This window comes from Oncorhynchus mykiss, chromosome 6 (assembly GCF_013265735.2).
Source record: "Oncorhynchus mykiss isolate Arlee chromosome 6, USDA_OmykA_1.1, whole genome shotgun sequence".
NCBI classification, from domain to species: Eukaryota; Metazoa; Chordata; class Actinopteri; order Salmoniformes; family Salmonidae; genus Oncorhynchus; species Oncorhynchus mykiss.
The window spans coordinates 79,639,122-79,659,567 of record NC_048570.1 but is presented as its reverse complement, the minus strand read 5'-3'; the positions used below and the strand labels follow the sequence as shown (position 1 = coordinate 79,659,567).

The following is a 20,446-nucleotide window of genomic DNA, read 5'->3' as shown; positions in this document are numbered from 1 at the left end:
CATCCACACACATCAGAGGGTGTTCTCACAGGACACACACATCTGGGTGGTGTCGGACACACACGCCCCCTCAGTAAAACAGTAACTATCACAGTACCACTACCGACCAATAAGGGAAGTGCTGGTTGATGGCAGCAGGTTGTCTTGGTGGGGCCAGTGATCTGGTCTGAGTATGTGTGTGTTTTTTCATTCATCTATGACCTTTTGAATGCTTAAATCATTTTGTAAAAGTATTAAAATGTGTGTTTTAAAATGTGTGTGCATGTGTGTGTACGTTTGCATGTTTGTAAGCGTGTGTATACACTGGGTGTACAAAACATTAAGGACACCTTCCTAACATTGAATTGTACCCCCCCCCCCCCCTTTCCCCTCAGAACAGACGTCATTTGTTAGGTGTCGAAAGCGTTCCACTGGGATGCTGGCCCATGTTGACTCCAATGCTTCCCACAGTTGTGTCAAGTTGTCTGGATGTCCTTTGGGTGGTGGAACATTCTTGATACACACAGGAAACTGTTGAGTGTGATAAACCCAGCAGCGTTGCAGTTCTTGACACAAACCGGTGAGCCTGGCACCTTCTACCATACCCCGTTCAAAGGCGCTTGAATATTTTGTCTCACCCATTCACCCTCTGAATGGCACACACACACAATCCATGTCTCGATTGTTTAAATCCTTCTTTAACCTGTCTCTTCACGTTCATCTACACTGATTGAAGTGGATTTAACAAGTGACATCAATAAGGGATCATATCTTTCACCTGGTCAGTCTATGTCATGGAAAGAGCAGGTGTCCTTAATGTTTTGTACACTCCGTGTATGTGTGTGTATACTACACGTGTGTGTATACTATGTGTGTGTGTAAGCGTGTAACGTACCAGGTTTTCGTTGGTGAGTCGTGTGATCTCATGCTGTAGACTAGCCTCTATGCGTGCCTCTGGTGGGAGCTGCAGGTTCTGGGCCAGCAGCTGTTGTTGACGGTTATTCTCCTCTTTAACACTCTGTAACTCCCCTCGCAACACCTCCACCTCGTTGTCATAGCTACGCCGCTGCTGCTGCATCTGGCCCTCCAACAGTCTGAGAGGAGGGGATGGAGAGAGAAGATTAGAATCATTCTTCAACTACTATAGGAGGTTGGGAAAGCAAGAAGGAGAACATATGGGATGGAGGGAGCAAGAGCAAACAGCCTCACACCACGCCTGGTCCACACACACACACACACACACACACACACACACACACACGGTTAACCTGTTGGTGGACTAGAGGAGATGGGGTGGTGGTGGACTAGAGGAGGAGGGATGATGGTGGACTAGAGGAGGTGGGGTGGTGGTGGACTAGAGGAGATGGGGTGGGGTGGTGGACTAGAGGAGGGATGATGGTGGACTAGAGGAGGAGGGATGATGGTGGACTAGAGGAGGAGGGATGATGGTGGACTAGAGGAGATGGGGTGGTGGTGGACTAGAGGAGATGGGGTGGTGGTGGACTAGAGGAGATGGGGTGGTGGTGGACTAGAGGAGGAGGGATGATGGTGGACTAGAGGAGGTGGGGTGGTGGTGGACTAGGGGAGGTGGGTGGTGGTGGACTAGAGGAGGTGGGGCGGTGGTGGACTAGAGGAGGGATGATGGTGGACTAGAGGAGGAGGGATGATGGTGGACTAGAGGAGGAGGGGTGGTGGTGGACTAGAGGAGGTGGGGTGGTGGTGGACTAGAGGAGGAGGGATGATGGTGGACTAGAGGAGATGGGGTGGTGGTGGACTAGAGGAGATGGGGTGGTGGTGGACTAGAGGAGATGGGGTGGTGGTGGACTAGAGGAGGTGGGGCGGTGGTGGACTAGAGGAGGTGGGGCGGTGGTGGACTAGAGGAGGTGGGATGGTGGTGGACTAGAGGTGGGGTGGTGGACTAGAGGTGGGGTGGTGGACTAGAGGAGGTGGGATGGTGGTGGACAAGAGGAGGAGGGGTGATGGTGGACTAGAGGTGGGGTGGTGGACTAGAGGTGGGGTGGTGGTAGTCCAGAGGAGGAGGGGTGATGGTGGACTAGAGGAGATGGGGTGGTGGTGGACTAGAGGTGGGGTGGTGGACTAGAGGTGGGGTGGTGGTGGACTAGAGGAGGAGGGGTGATGGTGGACTAGAGGAGATGGGGTGGTGGTGGACTAGAGGAGATGGGGTAGTGGTGGACTAGAGGTGGGGTGGTGGTGGACTAGAGGAGGTGGGGTGGTGGACTAGAGGTGGGGTGGTGGACTAGAGGAGGAGGGATGATGGTGGACTAGAGGAGGTGGGGTGGTGGTGGACTAGAGGAGGTGGGGTGGTGGTGGACTAGAGGATATGGGGTGGTGGTGGACTAGAGGAGATGGGGTGGTGGTGGACTAGAGGTGGGGTGGTGGACTAGAGGAGGTGGGGCGGTGGTGGACTAGAGGAGGTGGGATGGTGGTGGACTAGAGGTGGGGTGGTGGACTAGAGGTGGGGTGGTGGACTAGAGGAGGTGGGATGGTGGTGGACAAGAGGAGGAGGGGTGATGGTGGACTAGAGGAGATGGGGTGGTGGTGGACTAGAGGTGGGGTGGTGGACTAGAGGTGGGGTGGTGGTGGACTAGAGGAGGAGGGGTGATGGTGGACTAGAGGAGATGGGGTGGTGGTGGACTAGAGGAGATGGGGTGGTGGTGGACTAGAGGTGGGGTGGTGGACTAGAGGTGGGGTGGTGGTGGACTAGAGGAGGTGGGGTGGTGGACTAGAGGTGGGGTGGTGGACTAGAGGAGGAGGGATGATGGTGGACTAGAGGAGGTGGGGTGGTGGACTAGAGGAGATGGGGTGGTGGTGGACTAGAGGTGGGGTGGTGGACTAGAGGAGGTGGGGTGGTGGTGGACTAGAGGAGGTGGGGTGGTGGTGGACTAGAGGAGATGGGGTGGTGGTGGACTAGAGGTGGGGTGGTGGACTAGAGGAGGTGGGGTGGTGGTGGACTAGAGGAGGAGGGATGATGGTGGACTAGAGGAGGTGGGGTGGTGGTGGACTAGAGGAGGTGGGGTGGTGGTGGACTAGAGGAGGTGGGGTGGTGGTGGACTAGAGGAGGAGGGGTGGTGGTGGACTAGAGGAGGTGGGGTGGTGGTGGACTAGAGGAGGTGGGGTGATGATTGTGGGCTGGGGTGGTGGTGGACTAGGGGAGCTGGGGTGGTGGTGGACTAGAGGAGGTGGGGTGGTGGTGGACTAGGGGAGGTGGGGTGGTCGTGGACTAGAGGAGGTGAGGTGATGATTGTGGGCTGGGGTGGTGGTGGACTAGGGGAGCTGGGGTGGTGGTGGACTAGGGGAACTGGGGTGGTGGTGGACTAGAGGAGGTGAGGTGATGATTGTGGGCTGGGGTGGTGGTGGACTAGGGGAGCTGGGGTGGTGGTGGACTAGAGGAGGTGGGGTGGTGGTGGACTAGGGGAGGTGGGGTGATGCAGTCTCATGCTATGTGTGTGTCAGCTTGTTGTGCTTAGTATTCTGAATCTATGTGTGTTTAGAACAGGGATTGGAACCAGTTCAGGGAACAGAACCGACAACTGGAAAATATACATATTTCAAGGAACAGAATCAGAACAAAAGTGACCTATACTGTTCCGGAACAGAACCATTATTTTAAAAGCATGGAACCGGTTAATAACGTTATTTTATTTTCCATGCATTGTTTTTCAGTCGCACAAAAAACGTAACAAAGTGCATATTCAAAGCCTCACACTCTGTCACTAAGAAATGTGTTCCAGAGTCCGCCTGACAGAAAAGTGTTCCAGTGTCCGCCTGACAGAAAAGTGTTCCAGTGTTCGCCTGACAGAAAAGTGTTCCAGAGTCCGCCTGACAGAAAAGTGTTCCAGTGTCCGCCTGACAGAAAAGTGTTCCAGAGTCCGCCTGACAGAAAAGTGTTCCAGAGTCCGCCTGACAGAAAAGTGTTCCAGAGTCCGCCTGACAGAAAAGTGTTCCAGTGTCCGCCTGACAGAAAAGTGTTCAGTGTCCGCCTGACAGAAAAGTGTTCCAGTGTCCGCCTGACAGAAAAGTGTTCCAGTGTCCGCCTGACAGAAAAGTGTTCCAGTGTGCGCCTGACAGAAAAGTGTTCCAGTGTCTGCCTGACAGAAAAGTGTTCCAGTGTCCGCCTGACAGAAAAGTGTTCCAGTGTGTGTGTGTGTAGGCTACCTGCCCCCTCCCCTCTGAAGCATAGTCTAGTAGCCTACTGACGTTACAAGTCTGATTCAGAAATTAGGGAGAGAGATTTACAATCAGAGAAGAATGGATTAACCTTTTCAATGCTAATTAAGGATACTATAGTTATCACATTTCACATTGGATTTACTAAGTACAAAAAGGTAAAAGGTGTTTTTATTTGAATTCTGGTGCCGCTCTGGACATACCAGCTAGCTGGCCCAGCGTTAAGACACCTTTCTGAAGTTCAAAGACATTCAAAGTTCCTTCATAAAAGCCGCTCTTCCGAAGGTATAATTCTGTGGGCCTAATTCAGATGATGCATGTCATAACAACAAGATGCCCACCGTTTCAAGCCAACCCTCCTCCACCCTCTCTCGCTCTCTCCCCACACGGAAAATGTCAGTCTCATCCAACGCCCTACATTCGTCTGTCCAATGCATGTAAACAGCTTGCCCGCTCCATAGCAAGCTGCTATATCCTCACTGATTGGTGAAGTAACTTAATGTCGAGCTAAATGTTTTTAAAAAAGTCAATTTCAGAGGTTTATAAAGGAACAGAAAGGAATTATATTAATCTTTGCTTTTTTTTGCTTCGAACCGGTTCAGAACTTTTTTTTGGGTTCGAACCGGTTCTGGTTCTAGTCAGAACAAAACAATTGGAAAATAATTTTGGTTCCAACCCCTGGTAGAGAACAAGCAATGAAATGACAAGGATTCTTAACGCAACGTAACACACAGGGTGGTAGCAACATGATGGAACTAACAAAACACAACACAGGGAAACACACGGTTGGTAAAGATGCAGGTTTGGTTCCATGCAGAAGACATTTCATAGGAGCTGATTAGTAAGAGTCTGTGCATCATTCATGCCTAACCTTCAACCCATACGGAGGCTAACCTAGTTTAGCTTCAACATACTAGATTACCAATGCTATGTAGGCTAACCTAGCTTAGCTTAATTACCATGCTAGTTCGATGACCAATATTACGCAGGCTAACCTAGCTTAGCGTCATCATCATACCAATTAGCAGGCAGCTTACGCCGCCTTCACCACTTACAGTACAGTACAGGTTAGGCATCGCCCGGCGTGCAAAACAAGCAGACCCATTGCTACTGAAGCAAATCTAGTTTTATCACCTACTTAATATATCATTAATATAGATTCAACATCAGCCAGCCATCATCAACTATATTATCCTATCCAATAAAAAGCCTCCGCTCAGTCTTGCTCAATCCCCATTGGTCAGCATGGCCACGCATGCTCCGCCTCACGATGCAAAGGACACATCTGATTGGTTACCTGAGCCGATTTAGGAGCTCATTCGCTTCTAGTGGTTTACGCAAGAACCTGGGAGATCTGCGCACAACAGAGAGAGGAGTTCACACACACAGTTCTCAAACACATACAGATCTCACACACACTGAGTGTACTCATGGAGTACATCAGACATACTGGTGGGGAGCTTGTACTGTAATGAGTCCTCTGTGGAACTCTGGGGGAGGAAGGGAAAGGTAAAGAGGGAAGGGGGTGACAGACAGAAGCAGATAGAGGGGAGGGAAAGGTAAAGAGGGAAGGGAGTGACAGACAGAAGGAGATAGAGGGGAGAGAAAGGTAAAGAGGGAAGGGGGTGACAGAAGGAGATAGAGGGGAGAGAAAGGTAAAGAGGGAAGGGAGTGACAGACAGAAGGAGATAGAGGGGAGGGAAAGGTAAAGAGAGAAGGGGGTGACAGACAGAAGGAGATAGAGGGGAGAGAAAGGTAAAGAGAGAAGGGAGTGACAGACAGAAGGAGATAGAGGGGAGAGAAAGGTAAAGAGGGAAGGGGGTGACAGACAGAAGGAGATAGAGGTGAGGGAAAGGTAAAGAGAGAAGGGAGTGACAGACAGAAGGAGATAGAGGGGAGGGAAAGGTAAAGAGGGAAGGGGGTGACAGACAGAAGGAGATAGAGGGGAGAGAAAGGTAAAGAGGGAAGGGAGTGACAGACAGAAGGAGATAGAGGGGAGAGAAAGGTAAAGAGAGAAGGGGGTGACAGACAGAAGGAGATAGAGGGGAGAGAAAGGTAAAGAGGGAAGGGAGTGACAGACAGAAGGAGATAGAGGGGAGGGAAAGGTAAAGAGGGAAGGGAGTGACAGACAGAAGGAGATAGAGGGGAGAGAAAGCAAAAGAGAAAGCGAAAGAGAGAAAGGGAGAGAGAAAGCGAGAAGGAGAGGGAAAGCGAAGAGAAGGGGAGAGAGAGAAAGCGAGAGAGATTGAGGAGATACAGAGAGAAGGAGATAGAGGGATGGGGAGGGAAAGTGAAAAAGAGAGAGAGAAAGAGAGTTGTACCTGTTGGTCTCTTTGAGTCCTAGATAAGCCTGAGTGATTGCACCAGAGTCCTTCATCTTATGGACATCCTCTGCATAGTGCACTGGCTCTGTCATCGTCTCCTGGAGAGAGGGATGACACGGAGGGGGATGAGAGAGAAAGAGGAAAATAACCACATTCACATGTAGAGAAGACACAACAGAGCATCAGGCAGAGAACAGAGAGAAGACACTATTATTCCACGTGAATCTTGACCCATCCAGTATTGTGAATCTAAAGACCATACATATGCTGGTGTTACATGCAAATAAATCAGTGGCACGTGTGTATGTGTTTAAGCTAGTCATTCCCAGAACATGCAGTCAGCAGAGTTCTAGTACCTTCTCATCCTTTAGGAAGGCATGGCAGGAGAGAGAAGAGAGGAGAGAGGGAGAGAAGGAGAGAAGAGACTGGAGTGTTAGAAGCATTGATAGTGCAGTGGACAGACATGAAAAGGTTTCAAGTGTGTGTATATATGTGTATATATCTATATCTGTGAGACTGTGTGCATAAATGCGTGTCTGTGCATGGGTCAGTGTGCATGTGTGTGTGTTTGCACATGTCCGTGTGTGTGTGTGTGTGTGTGTGTGTGTGTGTGTGTGTGTGTCCCTCCATGTCTCCTACCTTGTGCTGCATGGCCTCCTTCTGTGAGACCAGTTGAGATCGTAGAATCAACACCTCCTCTTTCCGCACCTCCAGCTCCTCGCACGAGGAGTTCAGTTGGTCCATGAGAACTTTGTAGGGTGGACTTCCTGGTGCCCCCGCCCCAGCGCCTGCATTACCCAGCAGGCTCTGCCTCATGGCGGTCAGGTCATGCTTCAACTTCTTGTTCTCGGAATCCAGCTCCTGGCGCTGTGGATTAAAGATGTTAATACACACCCATAGAGACGGCAATGTCAACGCTAAAATGGGTTATATCCATCTAGAGATCTCTAACCATCTATGTATACAACACACTCACCCAGACAAATCCAGTCCCAAATCTACCCCTAGCCCCGTGATGGGCAACTGGCGGCCCCCGGGGCCCTTGAGTCACGAGCTGTTGCCCACCTAAGTCCTATCCCCTACCCACTACCGTAGATATGAGTAGATTGGATATCTATACAATACCTTGAGAGACTCGTACTCCAGTTCTGCTCCACGTGATTTCTTATGCTCCTCATCATCCTGACAGACGGAGAGGTCCGACAGTAAAGTAAGACAGACTGTGGTTGTAATACAGTAATATAGCATAGTATTGTAGTAATATTGTGTAGTACTGTGGCTGTACCCTGACTCTAGCCCGCTGGAACTGGTCCTCCTTGTTTTCTAGCTCGTTGCGGAGAGAGGATTTCTCCTGCTCCAGCTCGGTTACGCGCTTCTGCAGCTTCAGAGTCAGAGACGTGTCCATGCCCCGGGTCACATCCTGTCACAACAAGAAGTGAGGTCAGAGACAGAAATGACACTGACAGGCGGAGCTTTGGGGCATCGTCATGGGCATTAAAGACATTAGCTGTCAATACTAAAACATTACAGAAAGTGTTTTACTGAATGACGACCAATTCTGCAGGGTTGTAGTTGTAATAACTGTTAAAATAACTACAGAACAGGTTGAAGCAACATTAACACGTTTTTTATAACATTTTCTAATGGTGAGAGGAAGTTTCTGTCTAAGTCCCGTCCCACTCACTTCTCCATGTCGGGAACTTTCTTCTGATTCGGCGAACTCTGAGTTGTAGGTGCACTCTGATCCGTTGCTGCTGTGGGTGGAGTCTGTTCTCCTGTGGCCGGGCTTGGGCACGCTCTGGAGAAAGGAGGGGCAAGGGGACTTTAGTGTGTGTTTGTGGTGTGGTGTGGTGCAGTGTGTTTGTTTGGTGTGTGTGCGTTTAGTATGGTGGGGCAGTGTGGCGTGTGTGTAAGTGTGTGTGGTCTGGTTCGGTCCAGTGTTTGTGAGTGTGTGTGGTCTGGTTCGGTCCAGTGTTTGTGAGTGTGTGTGTGGTCTGGTTCGGTCCAGTGTTTGTGAGTGTGTGTGGTCTGGTTCGGTCCAGTGTTTGTGAGTGTGTGTGGTCTGGTTCGGTCCAGTGTTTGTGAGTGTGTGTGGTCTGGTTCGGTCCAGTGTTTGTGAGTGTGTGTGGTCTGGTTCGGTCCAGTGTTTGTGAGTGTGTGTGGTCTGGTTCGGTCCAGTGTTTGTGAGTGTGTGTGGTCTGGTTCGGTCCAGTGTTTGTGAGTGTGTGTGGTCTGGTTCGGTCCAGTGTTTGTGAGTGTGTGTGGTCTGGTTCGGTCCAGTGTTTGTGAGTGTGTGTGGTCTGGTTCGGTCCAGTGTTTGTGAGTGTGTGTGGTCTGGTTCGGTCCAGTGTTTGTGAGTGTGTGTGGTCTGGTTCGGTCCAGTGTTTGTGAGTGTGAGTGGTCTGGTTCGGTCCAGTGTTTGTGAGTGTGTGTGTTCTGGTTCGGTCCAGTGTTTGTGAGTGTGTGTGTTCTGGTTTGGTCCAGTGTTTGTGAGTGTGAGTGGTCTGGTTCGGTCCAGTGTTTGTGAGTGTGAGTGGTCTGGTTCGGTTCAGTGTTTGTGAGTGTGTGTGTTCTGGTTCGGTTCAGTGTTTGTGAGTGTGAGTGGTCTGGTTCGGTCCAGTGTTTGTGAGTGTGAGTGGTCTGGTTCGGTTCAGTGTTTGTGAGTGTGTGTGTTCTGGTTTGGTCCAGTGTTTGTGAGTGTGTGTGTTCTGGTTCGGTCCAGTGTTTGTGAGTGTGTGTGTGTTCTGGTTCGGTCCAGTGTTTGTGAGTGTGTGTGTTCTGGTTTGGTCCAGTGTTTGTGAGTGTGTGTGTTCTGGTTTGGTCCAGTGTTTGTAAGTGTGAAATTGTTGACATGCTATGCGTTAGCCTCCTACCACAGAGAGAGTGATTTCTTCCTTGAGGTCGTCGTAGCGTTCCTCCAGTCTCAGGTGTTCTGTTAGGAGGTTCTGGTAGCGAGACCTCTCCTCGTTCAGATCGCTCTCCAACTGCTGAGTCTCCTCCGCTAATGCACGAGTCATTTTCTCTGAAAGGGGGAGGAGGTGGAGGAGATGGGGAGGAGAGAGCACAGAGAGAAGAAGGGAAAGGGGGAGGTGGAGGAGATGGGGAGGAGAGAGCACAGAGAGAAGAAGGGAAAGGGGGAGGTGGAGGAGATGGGGAGGAGAGAGCACAGAGAGAAGAAGGGAAAGGGGGAGGAGGTGGGGAGGAGAGAGCACAGAGAGAAGAAGGGAAAGGGGGAGGAGGTGGGGAGGAGGTGGGGAGGAGAGAGCACAGAGAGAAGAAGGGAAAGGGGGAGGAGGTGGGGAGGAGAGAGCACAGAGAGAAGAAGGGAAAGGGGGAGGAGGTGGGGAGGAGAGAGCACAGAGAGAAGAAGGGAAAGGGGGAGGAGGTGGGGAGGAGAGAGCACAGAGAGAAGAAGGGAAAGGGGAGGAGGTGGGGAGGAGAGAGCACAGAGAGAAGAAGGGAAAGGGGGAGGTGGAGGAGATGGGGAGGAGAGAGCAGAGAGAAGAAGGGAAAGGGGGAGGTAGAGGAGATGGGGAGGAGAGAGCACAGAGAGAAGAAGGGAAAGGGGGAGGTGGTGGGGAGGAGAGAGCACAGAGAGAAGAAGGGAAAGGGGGAGGAGGTGGGGAGGAGAGAGCACAGAGAGAAGAAGGGAAAGGGGGAGGAGGTGGGGAGGAGAGAGCACAGAGAGAAGAAGGGAAAGGGGGAGGAGGTGGGGAGGAGAGAGCACAGAGAGAAGAAGGGAAAGGGGGAGGTGGAGGAGATGGGGAGGAGAGAGCACAGAGAGAAGAAGGGAAAGGGGGAGGTGGAGGAGATGGGGAGGAGAGAGCACAGAGAGAAGAAGGGAAAGGGGGAGGTGAAGGAGATGGGGAGGAGAGAGCAGAGAGAAGAAGGGAAAGGGGGAGGTGGAGGAGATGGGGAGGAGAGAGCAGAGAGAAGAAGGGAAAGGGGGAAGTAGAGGAGATGGGAGGAGAGAGCACAGAGAGAAGAAGGGAAAGGGGGAGGTGAAGGAGATGGGGAGGAGAGAGCAGAGAGAAGAAGGGAAAGGGGGAGGTGGAGGAGATGGGGAGGAGAGAGCAGAGAGAAGAAGGGAAAGGGGGAGGTGGAGGAGATGGGGAGGAGAGAGCAGAGAGAAGAAGGGAAAGGGGGAGGTGAAGGAGATGGGGAGGAGAGAGCAGAGAGAAGAAGGGAAAGGGGGAGGTGGAGGAGATGAGGAGGAGAGAGCAGAGAGAAGAAGGGAAAGGGGGAAGTAGAGGAGATGGGAGGAGAGAGCACAGAGAGAAGAAGGGAAAGGGGGAGGAGATAGCACAGAGAGAAGAAGGGAAAGGAGAGAGAGAGAGGAGAAAGAAGTTCAGCACGTGTGGGGAGCGTATCATCAATTCTCTGTATGAAACTTCAACAATGAGTGTGATTGGTCTAAAAGTATTTTACGGAATGTGATTGGTCTAAATATAGTAACAGTGAACATGATTGGTCTAAAGCTAGTGAATGGTTGGTACCTGTCATCTGCTGGCTCTGTTCCTTGATCATTCGGTTCAGGTCGTCTTTCTCTGTCTTCAGCAGACCATTCTGCTGCTTCAGCTCTGCTACCATCTTCACACACAGGAGAAAATACTTAAATCAAGTCTACCACAGCCTATTGTTCCAGTAATCCATCTGAGAACACTAGCAGATCTGGGTCAAATAGTTTCAAATACTTAAAGGTGCACTTGATTTGCTGGACCAGTGTGCAGAGTTGGGGGCGTTTCAGAACATTTCCATTGGTCTTCAGTATTTGACAGATGTTCTGTATCTGACTCAGGTCTGGACTGCAAGGACATTGGGGTTTAGTTGATATCACTGGGCTTCTGGAGGACTGCTCTACTGTACTGCACAGCTAGCACTAGTCTACCTGCTATTAACTACACAACCACATGACCACACAACCTGTCTAACCTACACACCCACAGTACACTAGCCTTCCTGTCTCACCTACACACCCACACTACACTAGCCTACCTGTCTCACCTACGGTACATTAGTCTACCTGTCTCACCTACACACCCACACTACACTAGCCTACCTGTCTCACCTACGGTACATTAGCCTACCTGTCTCACCTACACACCCACACTACACTAGCCTACCTGTCTCACCTACGGTACATTAGCCTACCTGTCTCACCTACACACCCATACCACAGCCGTGGCCAAAAGTTTTGAGAATGACACAAATATAAATTTTCACAAAGTCTGCTGCCTCAGTCTGTATGATGCAATTAGCATATTCTCCAGAATGTTATGAATAGTGATCAGATGAATTGCAAAGTCCCTCTTTGCCATGCAAATGAACTGAATCCCCAAAAAAACATTTCCACTGGATTTCAGCCCTGCCACAAAAGGACCAGCTGACATCATGTCAGTGATTCTCTCGTTAACACAGGTGTGAGTGTTGATGAAGACAAGGCTGGAGATCACTCTGTCATGCTGATTGAGTTTGAATAACAGACTGGATGCTTCAAAAGGAGGGTGGTGCTTGGAATCATTGTTCTTCCTCTGTCAACCATGGTTACTTGCAAGGAAACACGTGCCGTCATCATTGCTTTACACAAAAAGGGCTTCACAGGCAAGGATATTGCTGCCAGTAAGATTGCACCTAATTCAACCATTTATCAGATCATCAAGAACTGCAAGGAGAGCGGTTCAATTGTTGTGAAGAAGGCTTCAGGGCGCCCAAGAAAGTCCAGCAAGCGACAGGACCTTCTCCTAAAGTTGATTCAGCTGCGGGATCGGGGCACCACCAGTGCAGAGCTTGCTCAGGAATGTCAGCAGGCAGGTGTGAGTGCATCTGCACGCACAGTGAGGCAAAGACTTTTAGAGGATGGCCTGGTGTCAAGAAGGGCAGCAAAGAAGCCAGTTCTCTCCAGGAAAAACATCAGGGGCAGACTGATATTCTGCAAAAGGTACAGGGATTGGACTGCTGAGGACTGGGGTAAAGTCATTTTCCCTTTCCGATTGTTTGAGGCCTGTCTCACCTACACACCCACTACAATAGCCTACCTGTCTCACCTACACCACACTAGCCTACCTGGTTCATCTACAGAACCCACACTAGCCTACCTGTCTCACCTACACTAGTCTACCTGTCTCACCTACACACCCATACTACACTAGCCTACCTGTCTCACCTACACCACATTAGTCTACCTGTCTCACCTACACTACACTACCTGTCTCACCTACACACCCACACTACACTAGTCTACCTGTCTCACCTACACTACACTAGCCTACACTACACTAGCCTACCTGTCTCACCTACACTAGCCTACCTGTCTCACCTACACTACACTAGCCTACCTGTCTCACCTACACTAGTCTACCTGTCTCACCTACACTACACTAGTCTACCTGTCTCACCTACACACCCACACTACACTAGCCTACCTGTCTCACCTACACTACACTAGTCTACCGGTCTCACCTGCACCAAGGCAATGGCCTCCCAGCCCGCCATGTGCCCAGTCTGCAGTAGATTCCCCTGGGTCCTAAACCATTGAACCACGACACACATTACACATTCTTATACAAACTTGTCACACTTCTATAGGGCCACTATGGGAACGATGTATGAAAGGGAGCCATTTATCTGAAATATATCTGAGAAGTGATTGGAGGAGACAAGATGAAGAGATGACTAGAGTGAGCCCTTTTCTATCCCACCACCCTCCTCATCCCTCACCTTTTCCATCTCATCCCTGTACTTGGTAGCCCAGTCCTCAATGGTCTTCTTCTCTTTCTGGGTGGTGGTCAGCTCCTTCCTCAGCCTCTCCAGCTGCTCCAGAAGGGAAGTGACACGGTTGGCGTTGTTCTTGGCTTCCTCTTCTATCCCCTTCAGCTTAGACACCTCTACCTTCAGCTTCTCACTCTCCACCGCGTGGGACGTCTCCAGACAGTTCAGACGCTCGCTAGTCACACGGTTGTCTTTAGCCTGGGAGAGAGAGAGATCATGTTAATGTAATGTGTGAAGATGCATGTTCTATTCGAGCAGCCACTCTTGGAGGAGAGAGTTTGTTATCCAGCAGATCCAAAATGGCCGCCTGGTTTGTACAGAGCCCCACCTGTTCGTCTAACTTCCTCTGCAGCTGCATGATCTTATTCTCCATGCCAACGTTAAGTTTCTTGAAATGTTCAACGGAGCGGGCCTCGATTTTCAGCTTCTTCAGCTCTTTCTTGGCCTTCATCCTCCTGATGCAGCACTGCAGATAGACGATGGCTCGCAGGGAGCGCTTGTACCGCTGTCTGGCCAGCCAGCCACGCACGTGTTTCTGGATGAACACAGCTTTGTGGTTACGCAGCAACTGTGGAGAGAGAGGGAGAAAGAAAGAGTTAGTTCCTGTGAATGTAATGTGAGAATTCTGGTGTTCCTGAGCTCTAATTGGTCTCCTGGGCTTCATCTTGCTGTTAATCCACAACAACAGGAGATCTCTCTAGTGTCTACTCTTCTACCTAATATAACAGACAAGTGATGACAGAGACACAGAGAGAGAGAGAGAGAGAGAGAGAGAGAGAGAGAGAGAGACACAGAGAGAGAGAGAGAGAGAGACACAGAGAGAGAGAGAGAGAGAGAGAGAGAGAGAGAGACACAGAGAGAGAGAGAGAGAGAGAGACACAGAGAGAGAGAGAGAGAGAGACACAGAGAGAGAGAGAGAGAGAGAGAGAGAGAGAGAGAGAGAGAGAGAGAGAGAGAGAGAGAGAGAGAGAGAGACAAACAGATGCACAGACAAACAGATATCCTGGCAGGGTCATGTTAAAGAGGTCAGCTGTGTGTGTCAGTCAGTGGGACAGTCCCTAACTACTGCCATGTCACCTGACCCTAACATGGCCCCAGTGACCAAAGAGACACCAGCCTAGTTCTCTCCTTAACTCCCAGTAACCAGAGACACCAGCCTAGTTCTCTCCCTAACTCTCAGTAACCAAAGAGACACCAGCCTAGTTCTCTCCCTAACACCCAGTAACCAGAGACACCAGCCTAGTTCCTTCCCTAACTCCCAGTAACCAGAGACACCAGCCTAGTTCTCTCCCTAACTCCCAGTAACCAAAGAGACACCAGCCTAGTTCTCTCCCTAATTCCCAGTAACCAGAGACACCAGTCTAGTTCTCTCCCTAACTCCCAGTAACCAGAGACACCAGCCTAGTTCTCTCCCTAACACCAAGTAACCAGAGACACCAGCCTCGTTCTCTCCCTAACACCCAGTAACCAGAGACACCAGCCAAGTTCTCTCTCTAACTCCCAGTAACCAGAGAGACACCAGCCTAGTTCTCTCCCTAACTCCCAGTAACCAGAGACACCAGCCTAGTTCTCTCCATAACACCAAGTAACCAGAGACACCAGCCTAGTTCTCTCCCTAACGCCCAGTAACCAGAGACACCAGCCTAGTTCTCTCCCTAACTCCCAGTAACCAGAGACACCAGCCTAGTTCTCTCCCTAACTCCCAGTAACCAGAGACACCAGCCTAGTTCTCTCCCTAACTCCCAGTAACCAGAGACACCAGCCTAGTTCTCTCCCTAACTCCCAGTAACCAGAGACACCAGCCTAGTTCTCTCCCTAACGCCCAGTAACCAGAGACACCAGCCTAGTTCTCTCCCTAACTCCCAGTAACCAGAGACACCAGCCTAGTTCTCTCCCTAACTCCCAGTAACCAGAGACACCAGCCTAGTTCTCTCCCTAACTCCCAGTAACCAGAGACACCAGCCTAGTTCTCTCCCTAACTCCCAGTAACCAGAGACACCAGCCTAGTTCTCTCCCTAACACCAAGTAACCAGAGACACCAGCCTAGTTCTCTCCCTAACACCCAGTAACCAGAGACACCAGCCTAGTTCCTTCCCTAACTCCCAGTAACCAGAGACACCAGCCTAGTTCTCTCCCTAACTCCCAGTAACCAGAGACACCAGCCTAGTTCTCTCCCTAACACCAAGTAACCAGAGACACCAGCCTAGTTCTCTCCCTAACACCCAGTAACCAGAGACACCAGCCAAGTTCTCTCTCTAACTCCCAGTAACCAGAGAGACACCAGCCTAGTTCTCTCCCTAACTCCCAGTAACCAGAGACACCAGCCTAGTTCTCTCCCTAACACCAAGTAACCAGAGACACCAGCCTAGTTCTCTCCCTAACACCCAGTACCCAGAGACACCAGCCTAGTTCTCTCTCTAACTCCCAGTAACCAGAGAGACACCAGCCTAGTTCTCTCCCTAACTCCCAATAACCAGAGACACCAGCCTAGTTCTCTCCTTAACTCCCAGTAACCAGAGAGACACCAACCTAGTTCTCTACCTAACACCCAGAGACACCAGCCTAGTTCTCTCCCTAACTCCCAGTAACCAGAGACGCCAGCCTAGTTCTCTACCTAACTCCCAGTAACCAGAGAGACACCAGCCTAGTTTTCTCCCTAATTCACTGGGAGTGGTCCAGGTATGAGGGTGACCCAAGTCCATCCAACGTTGAACTGGGGTTATTTATAAACCACACTGCTGACAGACATGCAGGACAGCTGTGCTATTAGCTGGCAGTGCTAGGTGTGTGTGTTGGTTCTTCTATCCTAATCTCCACAAATGTCCCCCCACAAAGAGAGTAAAACAAGAAACATGTAGTGTGTGTGTGTATACTGTATGCATCTCTCACCCCTTGGTATTTCTGTCGGGCCATGTACGCTCTGAGGATAGTCTGCATGACCAGGGCAGCAGCCTGCTTCTGTAGGTACACTTTCCTCTGGACACACATCCTCTGGAACTTCTGGATAGTGATGGCTGCCAGGGTCTGACGCATGTACTTAACCAGACTGGGGGAGGGAGAGAGGCAGGGGGAGGGAGAGAGGCAGTGGAGAGAGAGAGGCAGGGGGAGAGAGAGGGGAGGGAGAGAGGCAGGGGGAGGGAGAGAGGCAGGGGAGAGAGAGGCAGGGGGAGAGAGAGGGGAGGGAGAGAGGCAGGGGGAGGGAGAGAGGCAGGGGAGAGAGAGAGGCAGGGGAGAGAGAGAGGGGAGGCAGGGGAGAGAGTGAGAGGGGGACAGAGGAGGCAGGAGAGATAGAGGGGAGGGAGAGAGGCAGGGGAGAGCGAGAGAAGTGGGTCAGAGGAGGCAGGAGAGATAGAGAGGGGAGGGAGAGAGGCAGGGGAGAGAGTGAGAGAGGGGGACAGAGGAGGCAGGAGAGATAGAGAGAGGAGGGAGAGAGGCAGGGGAGAGCGAGAGGGGAGGCAGGAGAGAGTGAGAAGTGGGACAGAGGAGGCAGGAGAGATAGAGAGGCAGGGGAGAGCGAGAGGGTAGGCAGGGGAGAGTGAAAGAAGTGGGACAGAGGAGGCAGGAGAGATAGAGAGGGGAGGGAGAGAGGCAGGGGAGAGAGTGAGAGAGGGGGACAGAGGAGGCAGGAGAGATAGAGAGGGGAGGGAGAGAGGCAGGGGGAGAGAGAAAGGGGAAGCAGGGGAGAGAGTGAGAGGGGGACAGAGGAGGCAGGAGAGATAGAGAGGGGAGGGAGAGAGGCAGGGGAGAGAGAGAGGGGAGGCAGGAGAGAGTGAGAGAGGGGGAGGCAGGAGAGAGAGAGGGGGGAGGCAGGAGAGAGAGAGAGGGGAGGCAGGAGAGAGGCAGGGGAGAGAGAGGGGGAGGCAGGAGAGAGTGAGAGAAGTGGGACAGAGGAGGCAGGAGAGATAGAGAGGGGAGGGAGAGAGGCAGGGGAGAGAGTGAGAGAGGGGGACAGAGGAGGCAGGAGAGATAGAGGGGGGAGGGAGAGAGGCAGGGGGAGAGAGAAAGGGGAGGCAGGGGAGAGAGTGAGAGGGGGACAGAGGAGGCAGGAGAGAGAGAGGGGAGGGAGAGAGAGAGGCAGGGGAGAGAGAGAGGGGAGGCAGGAGAGAGTGAGAGAGGGGGACAGAGGAGGCAGGAGAGAGAGAGAGGGGAGGCAGGAGAGAGGCAGGGGAGAGAGAGGGGGAGGCAGGAGAGAGTGAGAGAGGGGGACAGAGGAGGCAGGAGAGATAGAGAGGGGAGGCAGGAGAGCGAGAGAGAAGTGGAACAGAGGAGACAGAGGAGGTAGGGGAGAGAGAGAGAGTGTAGTCAGGGTAATTGGTGAAAAATGCTGTTGAATTACTATAATTTACCCACCAATAACCTCCAACTGATCCGATTAACAAATCAATCAAATCACAAATAGATATTTCTAAACAATTCTGACAATTCTGATTGGCTCCTTTTCAGGAAGTCATACAGTCTAAACTACTTTTATCTGCATGGTGATTGTCCAGAGGGTGCTGAGTGACAGGTGTATGCTCCACTGACCAGCGGGCCTGGTGTCCGCGGGTGTATCTCTGGATGGTGATGGCAGCATGCTTCTTTCGGAGGTACTTCTTGCGTACCAGCCAGCAGCGGATGGTCTTCTGGATACGGACGCACGCCTTCCTCAGCTTATCAGCCCTCAGCTTCTCCAGGTAGGCAACCTGACCAGCCCTGAAGAAGATCTTAGTCTTACCAAACTGGTACTTGTCCTGGTCCTGGAGAGACAGAGAGAAACATCATGTTGTAGGGGATCAGTTTGAGCAAGGTGAGGTCCAGAACTGCTCATTTTGACCACATAAATCAGGGATGGGCAACTCCAGTCGGGGTCCTGATTGGTGTCACACTTTTGCCCCAGCTACCAAACCTGTCTCATCATGCAATTAGTTTAATCAGTTGGGTGTGCTAGGGATGGGGAGAATGTGTCTCACCCCTCCGGCCCCTCCGGCCCCCGAGGACTGGAGTTGACCATCTCTGACATAAATAGTTGGGATGGAAAGTGATGTGTAGATCTTTGATTATGCACAGTCTGATTGCAATGTAGTTGATCTCAAACAGGCCTGACCTCTAACCCCTGACCACTCATACCTGCACCAGTTTCTCCAGGACGTTCCTACAGGTCAGCCTCCTGTCCGACAGGACGTCCTTCTGCTTCATCAGAACCCGGTAACGACTGAAGAACTCCTGGTAGGTCCATCTGGATGGGAAGCCTGCGGCTGAGATGCGGATGGTCTCCAGAACACCACAGGCTCTGAGCTGCTGCACCGCTCGCTTAGGGTCAAACCTAAAGACAACATTCACCTAACGTTAGGGTCAGACCCAAGCACAACATTCAGCTCAACCTAAAGACAACGTACACCTAACATTAGGGTCAAACTTAAAAGACAACATTCCACTAATGTTAGAGTCAAACCTGAAGACAACATTCACATAGTTAATCCAACCATACCAGCCAAACCTGGAGAGAACCATTCAGCCTCATGACATCACAATTCCATTCACCTAACATCATCTTGCCAAGTCAGATGGTACTATGGCAACTTAACCATAGAGAAGCATGCAGATACTTACGTGAAGGGGAACTTGAGGTCGTTGGGCTTGATGCAGCGAACATAGTGAGGAGTGGTTGCATTCAGAGTCTCCATCAACATAGCCAGAGAGTTCCGGAACTACAGGAGGAGAGGAGAGAGGGAGAAGAGAGGACAGAGACAGAGGAGAGAGAGAGAAGAGAGGAGAGAGGGAGAAGAGAGAGGGAGGAGAGAGGACAGAGACAGAGGAGAGAGGACAGAGACAGGGGAGAGAGGACAGAGCCAGAGGAGAGAGGACAGAGCCAGAGGAGAGAGGAAGAAGAGAGGACAGAGAGAGGAGAGAGGACAGAGACAGAGGAGAGAGGGAGAAGAGAGGACAGAGACAGAGTAGAGAGAACAGAGACAGAGGAGAGAGGGAGAAGAGAGGAGAGAGGGAGAAGAGAGAGGGAGGAGAGAGGACAGAGACAGAGGAGAGAGGGAGGAGAGAGGACAGAGACAGAGGAGAGAGGGAGGAGAGGACAGAGGAGAGAGGGAGGAGAGAGGACAGAGGAGAGAGGGAGGAGAGAGGACAGAGACAGAGGACAGAGACAGAGGAGAGAGGGAGAAGAGAGGACAGAGACAGAGGAGAGAGGACAGAGACAGAGGAGAGAGGACAGAGCCAGAGGAGAGAGGACAGAGCCAGAGGAGAGAGGACAGAGCCAGAGGAGAGAGGACAGAGAGAGGAGAGAGGACAGAGACAGAGGAGAGAAGGAGAAGAGAGGACAGAGACAGAGGAGAGAGGGAGAAGAGAGGACAGAGACAGAGGAGAGAGGACAGAGACAGAGACAGAGGGAGAAGAGAGGACAGAGACAGAGGAGAGAGGACAGAGACAGAGGAGAGTGGGAGAAGAGAGGACAGAGACAGAGGAGAACGAGTAAAGAGAGGAGATTATTCAAGTCCTTCACTTTTACATCTCAGCTGTTCTGACTCTGGTTGGCAAGTCCCAACCCTGTTCTGAGTGTCCGTAGGTTTGTGTGTCTATGATCAGTCTACCTGGCAGCCAACAGTCTTCTTGTGCTCCTTGCTGCTTGCTCCAGATCTGACCTCTTTTGGTTTGACGCTGAGTCGTGTTCGACCTCCTGGAGCGGTCCCTGTTGGACTGGTCACTTTCTCCTCATCCTGAAACAGCTCCACTAGCAGGTCCAACTACACACATACATTATTGCAAATAAAACACTGTTCTTAATTGACACACATATATATACACAGTGGGGCAAAAAAGTATTTAGTCAGCCACCAATTTTGGTTCTCCCACTTAAAAAGATGAGAGGCCTGTAATTTTCATCATAGGTACACTTCAACTATGACAGACAAAATGAGAAGAAAAAAATCCAGAAAATCACATTGTAGGATTTTTAATGAATTTATTTGCAAATTATGGTGGAAAATAAGTATTTGGTTAATAACAAAAGTTTATCTCTACTTTGTTATATACCCTTTGTTGGCAATGACAGAGGTCAAACGTTTTCTCTAAGTCTTCACAAGTTTTTCACACACTGTTGCTGATATTTTGGCCCATTCCTCCATGCAGATCTCCTCTAGAGCAGTGATGTTTTGGGGCTGTTGCTGGGCAACATGTACTTTCAACTCCCTCCAAAGATT

At 51.1% G+C, this 20,446-nt stretch overlaps 1 protein-coding gene across 5 annotated transcripts in view; it reads right to left on the bottom strand.

Moving 5' to 3' along the window:
• LOC110511859 (unconventional myosin-Va) overlaps nt 1-20,446 on the bottom strand; it is a 93,010-nt gene that overhangs the window by 11,964 nt on the left and 60,600 nt on the right. For 3 of the 5 annotated variants that reach the window (XM_036981033.1, XM_036981035.1, XM_036981036.1), the window contains 16 exons: nt 19,838-19,990; nt 18,849-18,946; nt 18,366-18,561; nt 17,784-17,995; nt 16,149-16,305; nt 13,588-13,827; nt 13,209-13,457; nt 10,988-11,081; nt 9,365-9,513; nt 8,176-8,289; nt 7,777-7,911; nt 7,617-7,673; nt 7,131-7,358; nt 6,848-6,856; nt 6,489-6,589; nt 875-1,073 (listed from right to left, as the gene is read on the bottom strand). In XM_036981033.1, the coding sequence (XP_036836928.1) occupies nt 875-1,073; nt 6,489-6,589; nt 6,848-6,856; nt 7,131-7,358; nt 7,617-7,673; nt 7,777-7,911; nt 8,176-8,289; nt 9,365-9,513; nt 10,988-11,081; nt 13,209-13,457; nt 13,588-13,827; nt 16,149-16,305; nt 17,784-17,995; nt 18,366-18,561; nt 18,849-18,946; nt 19,838-19,990 (2,391 nt within the window). Of the gene's footprint in view, nt 1-874; nt 1,074-5,464; nt 5,522-6,488; nt 6,590-6,847; nt 6,857-7,130; nt 7,359-7,616; nt 7,674-7,776; nt 7,912-8,175; nt 8,290-9,364; nt 9,514-10,987; nt 11,082-13,208; nt 13,458-13,587; nt 13,828-16,148; nt 16,306-17,783; nt 17,996-18,365; nt 18,562-18,848; nt 18,947-19,837; nt 19,991-20,446 lie in introns of all 5 variants that reach the window. The other 2 variants (XM_036981032.1, XM_036981034.1) reach the window with 2 other exon arrangements.